General features: G+C 37.7%; 1 protein-coding gene across 1 annotated transcript; it reads left to right on the top strand.

Annotated features, from left to right (window-relative positions):
- Positions 1–341: 341 nt before the first annotated feature.
- On the top strand, positions 342–1,117 carry LOC126941007 (pseudouridine-5'-phosphatase-like). Its single transcript, XM_050767179.1, is given in 2 exon segments — positions 342–578; positions 581–1,117. Coding segments are annotated over 2 exon segments (642 nt in total). The 5' UTR covers positions 342–400; the 3' UTR covers positions 1,045–1,117.
- Positions 1,118–11,267: the final 10,150 nt, after the last annotated feature.

Raw genomic sequence — 11,267 nt, 5'->3', positions numbered from 1 at the left:
ATTAAAAAGAAAATATTCTTTCAAACTGGAATTCCTTATGTGATTTTTATTTCCTTGGGCTTTGAGCAGATTGAGTATTGAATTGCTTGACTGGAGCCCATGGATAATTTAATACCTGCAACATTCGTCCCCGGGTGAATTTCAGCCACATTTGACTTGTTCAGCATGGCGTCTCAGTCCTAACCATTTCATGGAAATCTTGTAAATATTGATTGATGAAATCCCAAGAAATGCTTTTTTCTAACTCTGATTCTGAAATGTTCCAGAAGGAAACACCTAATCTCTGTATCCTTCCTCCCTACACCATATCCAGTTGTATAAGAAGTAAATAAGAATTTTTGCAGAAGGCGGCACCGTGGCGGCGCCCCCGCCGCAGCCCGTCACCCACCTCATCTTTGACATGGACGGACTTCTTCTGGATACTGAACGACTGTATTCAGTGGTGTTTCAAGAAATATGTGATCGCTATGACAAGAAATACAGCTGGGATGTAAAGTCCCTGGTTATGGGTAAGAAGGCATTAGAGGCGGCACAGATTATAATAGACGTCTTGCAGCTCCCGATGTCCAAAGAGGAGCTGGTGAAGAAAGCCAAACGAAGTTAAAGGAAATGTTCCCCACGGCTGCGCTCATGCCAGGGGCTGAGAAACTCATCGTCCACCTGCGGAAACACGGCATCCCCTTTGCGCTGGCCACCAGCTCAGGGTCCGTGTCGTTCGAGATGAAGACGAGCCGCCACAAGGAATTCTTCAGCTTGTTTTCCCACATTGTGCTGGGAGACGACCCTGAAGTGCAGCATGGCAAGCCAGACCCCGACGTCTTCCTAGCTTGTGCCAAGAGATTCTCTCCCCCTCCTGCTATGGAGAAGTGCCTTGTCTTTGAAGATGCTCCCAATGGGGTGGAGGCGGCCCTGGCAGCTGGGATGCAGGTGGTCATGGTTCCTGACGGAAACTTGAGCCGAGACCTGACGACAAAGGCCACCCTGGTGCTGAATTCCCTGCAGGACTTCCAGCCCGAGCTGTTTGGTTTGCCCCCATATGAGTGAGAGGGAGGGCCTCACTATTCCGCCCCCCAGCCCATCTCATGGTCCACACTGCTGGGGGAAAGGGAAAGGAAATCAGCAACTCTCAAACCCAACCTGTACAGTGATTTTAGCCTCCTGAGATTGGTGTTTCCATCCCATGTTGGTTTACCCCAGTCTAATGTGTTGTTAAAATGTGACTTGACAGTTGAGACAAAAAACACAGTAGAGACAGACATGAAGCCCAGAACAAAGATGAAACTTGAATTACCATCTCAAAAATCAAGCTGATGGAGTATGTGATAAAGTGAATGTACACGTATACACACACGCACCTCCATATATACACATGTGTATCAGTTTGGTAACATGCAGGTGGGCATTACATGCATATGTATGTAGATATATGCATGCATGTATATGTAAAATATATACTTTTCCAAGACAAAATGGAACATCACTTCTCTCTTATTCTAGTTTTTCTGAACACTGGCTGGGAAATGTAAAAAGTGTATGCATATAAGTATATGCTTTATGTATGCATATGTATGTAGATATGTTTATATCTATCATCTGCATCACTCTCCTCAGTGTATGATTGCAACATGCAATGACAACTGATAAAGCGAGATGGTAGTTCTGCCTGGTTTGCAGTCTGAGTGGAAAGCCCTGTTTTTGATGAGCACTCCTTGTTAGCTAACATTTAAATTCTTTTTGTGACCTCAGAATGTCTCTGGATCTTTCTTCATTGACTGACTCTGAGCCACATCATCCATAGTTTATTGTTAGTATGAACACAGCTGTAACATTTACCTGGTATCTACATCCTAATCTACATTGGAGAATGTTTTCTACCTCAGAAGAACCATTTGCCTCCTTTAAGAACACTGATGGCCTACACTTTTTGGATAGAAATAGAATTTGATTTCAGAATGTATGCTTGGTGAGTCTGAGTGCCCGGGAACACTTTTGGAATAATTTATTAGACATTAAACTTCTGTGATTAATCACTTTTATAGATTTACTCAGTCTTTAAAATTTATCTACGATTTGCCAGAGAAAAATGGTGGTAACCATGGAAATCGGGAGTGAAGGAGCGCTGCTCCGTTGTGGCTTGCCTCTGCCCTTTGAGGTCCTTGAGCTACTCTTCAGCTCTGGAAGTTGTGGACAAACCATAGGAATGCATGTGTGCGTGTGGTGGAGTGATTGTCTGTGGATGACAGGCCCTGGCTATTGATTGGTATTGCATCAGTTTAGCAAATTCATTTCCTCCTTCTTGATGGCCTAAATACATGTCTGCACTTTGCTCCTCTTAACCAGTTGTAACGTCTTACCATTTCCCTAACAAATTGAATTAGTTTAATAAAATCTTTGGACACAAAAAAAAAAAAAAAAAAAAAAAGAATTTTGGATTTTCTTTTATCCTTCTCCAGTTAAAACAATCAATTCTTACTACTTTAAAAAAAATTAAAATTTGTTCCACTAAACTATGCCTGAGTAAGTAAATAAGCAAATAAATAAACTCAAACCATAAAAGTGGAATCAAAATGTTATTATTTCTTAGGACAGTTTTTTAATACTTCAATTTGAGGTACTGGATACATAATATAAGCTATCCAGGAGAATATAAACATAGTGTATGTTTATATGGTTCTTATGGACTAAATGATGAGTATTCCATGTGAAAAGTATTCTGATTTTAGTAGGAGGTTGTGTTTTTATTGAAAAGATAGAACTAGCCTTGTATCAAATCTAAAATCAAAACTGGATGACAACATGAAATTTCTAGAATGTGTTTATTAATGTAAAATTCAGAGAAAAAAGATAGACACAAAAATAAGAGTTAAAGATCTTATAGGAATTCATGGTTAGTAACAAAGAATAAAATATTACTTTCTTAATATTCAGCTTTTACTCTTTAATAAAGGCTAATCATTTGTTAATTTGTGTAAGCTCCAGTGTTTAAAAATTCACACATGAATGAAATGTGTGGCTGGTTTGTACTGTTTATTGTAAATTAAACAGTCTAAAATGTAAATATTATTGGGGAAAATAAAATCTCCTTCATTCAATGCAAATAACACTGAATAAATTAATAAATTGACTAGCCTTTTTTTAATATTTACATGTTATAAGTGTATTTGTATGTGTGTGAGTGTATCTGTGCATATGTGAACACAAGATATTCGAAGCACTAGAGAAAAAATAACTTGGTTAAACAGATGAAGCAAGTACAGAGCAGAAACAAAAGTGGCACAAGTAAAGAACACCTTTTAAGTATCAAGAAATTGCCTTAACAAAAAGTGATTATAGGATATTTTCTCGAGATATAAAAGGGAAAAATATTTTCCAGAATTTTTAAGACTAAAATATAAGAAGAAAAACAAATCCACAAAAAGATAAATGAAATAAAACAATTCAGTTTTAATCTTGCTATACTGGCTTAGTGTTTACCTAGCTATTGAGTGTTTCTTACCTTCATTTCCATTTCCCCCAAATCTTAGAGCAGGAAAGATAGTGCATATTGTTTATACTAGACAGGACATTGCTTGTGATTTTTTTATTCTTTTCTAGATGAACTGGACTGAAAAGAGGAAACCTGGGAGAAAATTACCCTTTATTGATTACCCTAAATCATACCCTCAAAATCTACTACAAGCATGCATCTCCTTGTTTATTCTCTTCTGGAAACTGAGTCAAAGGGAAACCCCGTTAAAACCGTCCTCAGCTCCACAATGAGAGAAAAGTGAGAAATATAAGGGGAGTTGGAAGATATCACATTACTGGAACCATAAATGGGATTCTTCAGAAAAGTAAGGATTTCCATGACCAAGTAAGATCATCCAGCATGTGATTCAACTGAAGTTTTCATACTACAAACTATGGAAAGGCATGAAAATCTACAGGACACAAAAATATATTGACTTGCATTTTGTAGGACGAAGTTTAAGTATGATATTCTGCTAACAATAACATCCAAAAGTAAAAAGCTCTGTCTGTTCCATCTTGTATGCCACACAAAATTATGTACTTTGATTACTCAATAAGTATCAATCAAAAATTGGCATGAAGGACTCAGTGACAAGTTTCTTCTCAAAAGCAGAAACTTACCAATTCAGGCCAGGCAAATGAAACTTAAGTTTGCAAATAGCTCTAGAAAGAAAATTATTTTACAGACTCCTAAGGAACAAAAGCACTATAAACAAGCAAATGTTATTTCCTGGAGAGAGGATGTAAGAGAAGGAAATGAGAAAATAAATGTTGTTCATTATTAATTTGCCATTTGGTTCAAGGAAAAAGTTCGCAGGCAAAGTTGTTTGTATCTTATACTTAATATTTTTCCTATCACACGATATAATTTCAATGGTTTTTTTCAAATCATGGTTCCTGCTTATCAAAAAAGCCTTTTTCAAGCCAATCAAGGTGGGAGACCACAAGGTTTAAAAAGAGTTCATTATACCAACTCAAATGGAAGATATAAAATAATCAATTTCAAAGGGTAGAGACTATTTTCTATCAGCATTTGTAATACGACTCATTATTTCACAGTTTTTCTTCTGCCCTTCCTCTATTCCTACCCTCAAATGCTCTGTGGTAGAAAACTTTGACCTTGCTGAGAGAAATAATAACACAACATATCTGCACCATCCGTGAGATTAATACCACCCTCTGAAAGAAGCACCTCAACTGGCAAAATACAAGTGAAATGCATGAACACACTGAGGAACTCTTTGCCTTGTTCACCTTCTTTCTAAATAATTCATCAGTTTAATGATAATGACATTCAAATATCATAATTACAGCTGACTCTTTAAAAAATATCAATTCTGGGGCCCAAAATGGAGCGACCAGCCCCCACTCCTTTTCCCACCATTAGCTATTAATGCCAAAATATGATCTTTATTCATTTCACTGACATAATATAAAACCAATGTAGATTTCCCATTTTTCATAAAATTTTCATCTGCACTATTAGTTTCACTGATAGCAGACTGCAAAATGTTGTTAAGCTACAAGATGGAAGACACTGCAAAAACCTCAGCATGTTAAGAAGCCATAAAATTTTATTCAGTTCATTTACTGCTACAGTCCAGTAACCCTATAGTAAGAGTGTGCTATTTTTATTGTGTATTTATTTAAAGGTTGAATATTCTGTTCCCTGGACTAGATATCTAACAGAGTTAATCTAGATTACTTATACACTGCGTTGTCTTCTACTTTGGGGTTTATCATTTCCTTGAAAATGTTTTTGTGTTTTGGCTATTGTGAAGAGAGATAATAGCAGAATATTGAAAAGAAAACCTTGCCTTTGGATAGGTGGCTCATTTATGCTCAGAATTAAACCACCAGGGTATGGGCCTCACATGACACTGAGGAGAAGGACTCCCTTTTCCCCACCCTTACTCCATCTTATGTCTCTAGAAATACAAATCTCAGTGCATAGTGCAATGAAACACAATGTAAGGGACTTTGTATTGGTCAGTGTGGCACTCTGCCGGAGGTGCTTGACTACTTATACAATCCCGCAGAAGTCAGTCACATTTCTCATGTATTGCTTTGTCAGTATGTCTTAGCAGTTTGACATAAATAGGTAAAATATTTTTAGATTAGCGTGAGGCAGAACATGCTTCAGGTCTACTAATAAAACCATTGCCATCTAAAGCTAGCTTATCTGTATTATTATATTATATGAAATTTGCAAGACGAGGACACAAACTAGAGAAGAGATATAGTGCACATATTTTGTCAATATATGGGATATATCTAAATGTGCTGAGGGGCCTCCTCCACAGGCTTCCTGGGCCATGGGACAACAGCAGTTACGCCAGTGGTGATTCTACTATGAAAAAAAGCACACAAGTCAATTAAAGCCAAAGGAGCCCAAAAAAGGATGTAGATGGGACTGTTATTGTTGTATTTGGGTTTTCTCCCTTAGAACTAGTGTATTGGTTGTACTAGAGTTAGCAAATGCCCTGGAAATTCATTGTTGTGTAAATATACTTGGGCCTCAGGAGTAACAGTTCCCCTGCTCAGTCCCAATTAAAGGCCACATAGAAACTCCAGGTGCAGTAAATAGATAAACTAGCAACAAAAACTACAATAGCAAACAGACCAGACAAATGATCTACACCATCCATAATACATTCCGCCTGTGTCTGTGACTTGTTAGAAACCTAGAAGACAAGCCTGTCCGGACTTGGTCCCCTCATCTATAATACAGGCTGATAAGAGAAACTATGCCAGTTGCAGTGTTTTCTCTTGAAAGTTCAAAACATGGGGTTGATAAAAGCAAAGTGTGCATTTTTAAAGGCACATGAGAGAGAGATTTAAATCACCCGAGATAGTCTGTATTTATTCATTCCATAGAGGTACAAAGGCTCTGTCTGGGTAGCATTAAAGAGTAAAGGTTCAAAAGGAATATGTGAGAGTCCCCAGGAGACTGAAAACATAAGAATGCATTAAAATGAGATGGAGAATGTGTCCCAAAATAGCCAAATAATGACTGTTTGTAGTTACTATCTTGTTAGCATCGATTGCGGAATATTTGAGGGCCTGGGAGAATCAATGTATATGGTAAACAATCACCTCCTAAACTGAAATGTCAGAGATACGATACAGAATAATGAATATAAAATCTAGACAAAACTAATGACCAAACAAGATAAACAAATTAAAACAGATAAGCCATGAAGGGTGAGTGACTAACGATTGAGTTAGGCATAATGCCAGTGAAAATCTGTCCATTTGAACAGCCTTTGCTGTGTGGTGTCAACACAGGCTGACAGCTGAGCCCAGCGTGCCTCCTTTAGCTTCTGGAATATAAAAATCTGGGCTGTGGATGCTGAGATGCAGAAGCCAGGTACTCAGGCAGTGGTAGTGAAAACCATTTCCAGATTTTACAATTTTACAACCATCCATTCATCATTTTCAGAGATGAAAGGATATATCTTCTGCTTATTATGCACCTGGCACGGGAGTCTTGCATTCATAGATACCCCCTAAAAATGATTTTCAAACTAGTTTTTTTCCTCCATTTTTTGGTATGTAATTTTTTAAAGGGTGCTAGAAGTCTTACTTGATATCTCTTTCAATTCTCCTTTATTTTGTGCACTGTCCCTGTTTTCTTATTTTGAATTGATTTGTGAACCCCTTTTTACAGCTAAATGAGTCAGCAGAGATGGGATGTTGATAGATCTCATTGGACTTTGGTCAACATTGTTCTGAAATAAACGGAGCCAGTATGCTTTAATGGTACACTCCATCACAGAAAAAGCTCTGCTTCCAGCCTCCAATCATTCAGCAAGTCCTTATAACCTAAAAGGTTATTATTAGACAAACGTGAGATTTTGGCAAAATTTGATCTCTATGGTGTCTCTTTTTTTGCCTTGGAGGTCTCTTGTTGCTTTATGTCCTGATACTAAAACTTTCACTGGCTTCCTTTTCACCCCATTCTTCCGTTTTCACATCTAACCTAGACAATTCTCTATTCTGCTCTCTTCAAAACTGAACTGTTGCGGGTCTTGTTTCATAAGTAGCTTCTTTTAAATAATTATCACAGTGGAAAAGATCTCATATTAATTGAATGTTTGCAGACAATAAACACTGACGGCATTTTTTCTGCCTATAAATGCCTCAGCAGGAATCATTCCCTTATATTAAAAAAATACATATCTAATGGTGGGAATTTCAGACATCATGGCAAGCAAATAGCAGGAATTTCTTTTGATCAGAGTGGCTTATCTGCACACTGTGTGGGGAAACACCTATTCTGCCTATAGATAAGGCCTTTTGTGATGATGTTTTTGTGAATAATATTTTTAAAATAAAGGGACCTAGGGGCTAAACATTTTTACTCAGCAGACTTAGCAGAAGGAAACTTTAAATTATAATATTTAGATACTAAATTAAATATATCATTTATGATATATTGTTCTAGCAACTTCATAAACAAATATGGCTTTAAAATATATCATATTTGGGTATGGAATTTTCCCTAATTACTAGAGAAATAACTATCTTTTCTTGTTATTTATGTGCACCTGCTGGGCACTATCCTTATAATAGGGGCCATTCAGTTAGAACAGTTGGGGTAAAAATTGTGCTTGACTCTACCTGAACTGATCAATAACACCACGTTGGGCTTAGAAGGCATTCAGGTGAGCCCCTAGTCACTAGCTATCATTGGGGATGACAGAATTTCCATACACTTCCTCCACGCAGTCCAAAGTGGTATATGTGTAATCTCTTAATACCTTCTACTGTATTTGCATTCATATCTTGCATCAAATGGAAAGGTCAATACAAAAACTTAAGGAGAAAGCCACCTGAGTTTCTAAGGTAAATCCTAAAGGTTTATGGTCTTTGTTCAGCTGGTAGGCAACAAGAACCTTGGGACATCACTGAAATCAATTACTACAGACTGACATCATGCTGTTTCTTGGAATCCTGTTGGTAGAAACCTTAACTGAATGTTATATCAGATAAATTGAACAGATTTGACTCCAGCCTTTGAAACAGATTTGACTCCAGCCTTTAATGAAAATGGTTGATCGAGTCACTTACTCATGGAAAAAAATGTTCTACATGCCAAGATGGTATAAAAACAATGGATACACTGGGTGTGGTGGCTCATGCCTGTAATACCAGCACTTTGGGAGACCGAGGCAGGTGGATCACCTGAGGTCAGGAGTTCGAGACCAGCCTGACCAACATTGTGAAACCCTGTCTCTACTAAAAATACAAAAATCAGCTGGGCATGGTGGTGCATGCCTTTAATCCCAGCTACTAGGGAGGTTAATGCAGGAGAATCGCTTGAACCCAGGAAGCTGAGGATGCAGTGAGCTGAGATCACGCCATTACACTCCAGCCTGGCAAGACAGCACCCTGGAGAGCAAAACTCCATCTCAAAAACAAAAATGGATGCATATTTTTAGGAGACAATTCTCAGTGGGTCTCTTGTATTTCCGCATGTGCTACAAGCAAACACAGTGACTGTCTTTGTTCTGGATTACCTTTTTAAAGATGATTGTATAGTGAACTGCTTTAGAAAAGTAGAGCTAGTGTCTCCCCCAAGAAACAGCAGGTTTGCTTACTGTCTTGCAAATAGAGATAGTGTCTCCCTCTAGAGCACGGGTGTCCAACCCTTTGAATGTGAGGATTTCTTTGCTTATGTTTGGTGATGAATATCACAGAAATTATATATGGATCTTTTTTAAACCTCATCAGCTATTGTTAGTGTTAGTGTATTTTATGTGTGGCCCAAGACAATTCTTCTTCTTCCAGCGTAGCCCAGGGATGCCAAAAAGTTGGACACCCATCCTCTAAAGAAAAGAGCAGTCAGTGCTTCCTACCTAGTGTAACAAAGATAATACCTCCTTCTGGGGGTAATAGCAGACTTACTTATTGTTCTTTATAAGAGATTTGCCTTCCCTAAACTAACAGTTCTTCTCCTAAAATGCAACCCACTGTGTGTGCAGGGGTCCCACTCTGTGGGAACTGGAGCTTAGGGAACCAGTATAAGAAATGTTGATATTCTCACTATTGCTATTGTTGTATTAAAAAAAAGTCATTTGTCTCTGACTCAGGAATGTCTTGACTTCTGCCAGGATCCATGAAGATATAGCAGGTAAACTTGTTAGCCTGCAAAAAAGGTAAAATTACAGGCCCTTCAGGGTTCCTGGTAACCCCCTGATGGAATAGTGTAGAATAGACTTCCTTTAGCAAACCAGTCATTTGGAGGATCAATTATTAGTATTTCTTATAAGTTGCGGCTTTCATACTTGCTATCAAGAACTATTCAATCTGAATGTGATCTTAGAAACTATCCCTCATTCTACATACGAAAAAATTGAAGTTCTGGTTTATTTACCTAAAACAACACAGTTACTTAGTGGCAGAATTTGAGCAGATACTTAATTTTTCTGATTTTCTGTTGGTGTTCTTCTCAGCATATTCCATTGACTGTAATAAAAACAAAAGTCCATAGTCTAGTCTCAAAAAGGTAACTGATAGATAATTTTTAGTGAGTAAAGTATGAAAAACAGGGAATGAATGTTGCCTATCCCCTGTGGTAATAGGGTAATGGGTTCACATAACAGTCCAGGTTGACATAGGCCTTGGCTTAGATCTAGTAATGATTTCCAAATCATGGAAGAAAACACTTTGACAGGGCACATTTTCCTCTTGGCTGGCTGCAGCAACATTTGTAAATGTTCTGAAGTATTTTTTGGATCTTAAATATGTCATGTTCATGGACAACAGGAATTAGCACTTTCTGCATTCATCCAAAATACAGGATTAGTTTCAGCCATCTTTTACACTTTTGGGAAAATCTTCCTTAAAGTGACAATAATTTAACCTCATTTCTCATTTTCGTTTGAGCCTCTACGCTCTTATCTCTGAAAGCCAATAGCTTATTTTATGTTTTCTCCTCTTGGTTACTGTACTCCTCAGAATAGGGTATGTTATATACAGTATAACAAACAACCTCCAAATCTCCTAGGCTTAAAATGAATTTCATTTCTTGCCCATGCTACATTTCCACTGCAAGTCTTCTAGAGTTTTACTCCTGCTTTATCCTCACCCTGGGACTTAGGCTGACTAAGCCCCACACCTTGAACACTGTATATTATCATGACATCAGTTGTTGCAACATTTGTCTTGAGGTAATTTTGCTACCACTGACATTTTACCTGGCAAAGTGTGTGCCCTGGTCCTAACCAACTTAAGAGGAGAAAGAAGTGTATATCATGTGCCAGGAAAAGGCAGCAGAAATATGTGGTGACCCAGGCTAATGACAGCCACAGTTATATTTACTTAGACTCAAACTTAAAGTTTTGGTTGAATATTTCCTCTCATTCCACAGCTTCACTTCTTATTTGGGATATTCTCATTATTTGCATTGATGATTTTTTTGCCTTATTCCAAATGATTCAATGCATTACAGTGGGGAATTATTTCGTGATGTTATGTAAGAGAAACTTGTTTGAAGATTTTTTGAAACCTGATGTCAGAGGTTAAAAGAAAGCTAGAAAGAGAACTGAAAAAAAGCAAAGATAAAGGGTGATTGGTCAAACATTAATAGAGAAGAGAGGGAAATGAAAGAGAGGCAAATGAAAAGAAGGGAAAGGAAGGAAAGAGAAAAGGGAAAGGAGAATATATTGGAAAGAAAGAAAGCCAGTGGGAAATGAATGCTGAGAGCAAAACTTGCACATTTCAACATGCTTAAAACTCCCTGGGGGTGGGGG

Source organism: Macaca thibetana, chromosome 18, assembly GCF_024542745.1.
Source record: "Macaca thibetana thibetana isolate TM-01 chromosome 18, ASM2454274v1, whole genome shotgun sequence".
NCBI classification, from domain to species: domain Eukaryota; kingdom Metazoa; phylum Chordata; class Mammalia; order Primates; family Cercopithecidae; genus Macaca; species Macaca thibetana.
This window is presented reverse-complemented; position numbering and strand designations above follow the sequence as displayed.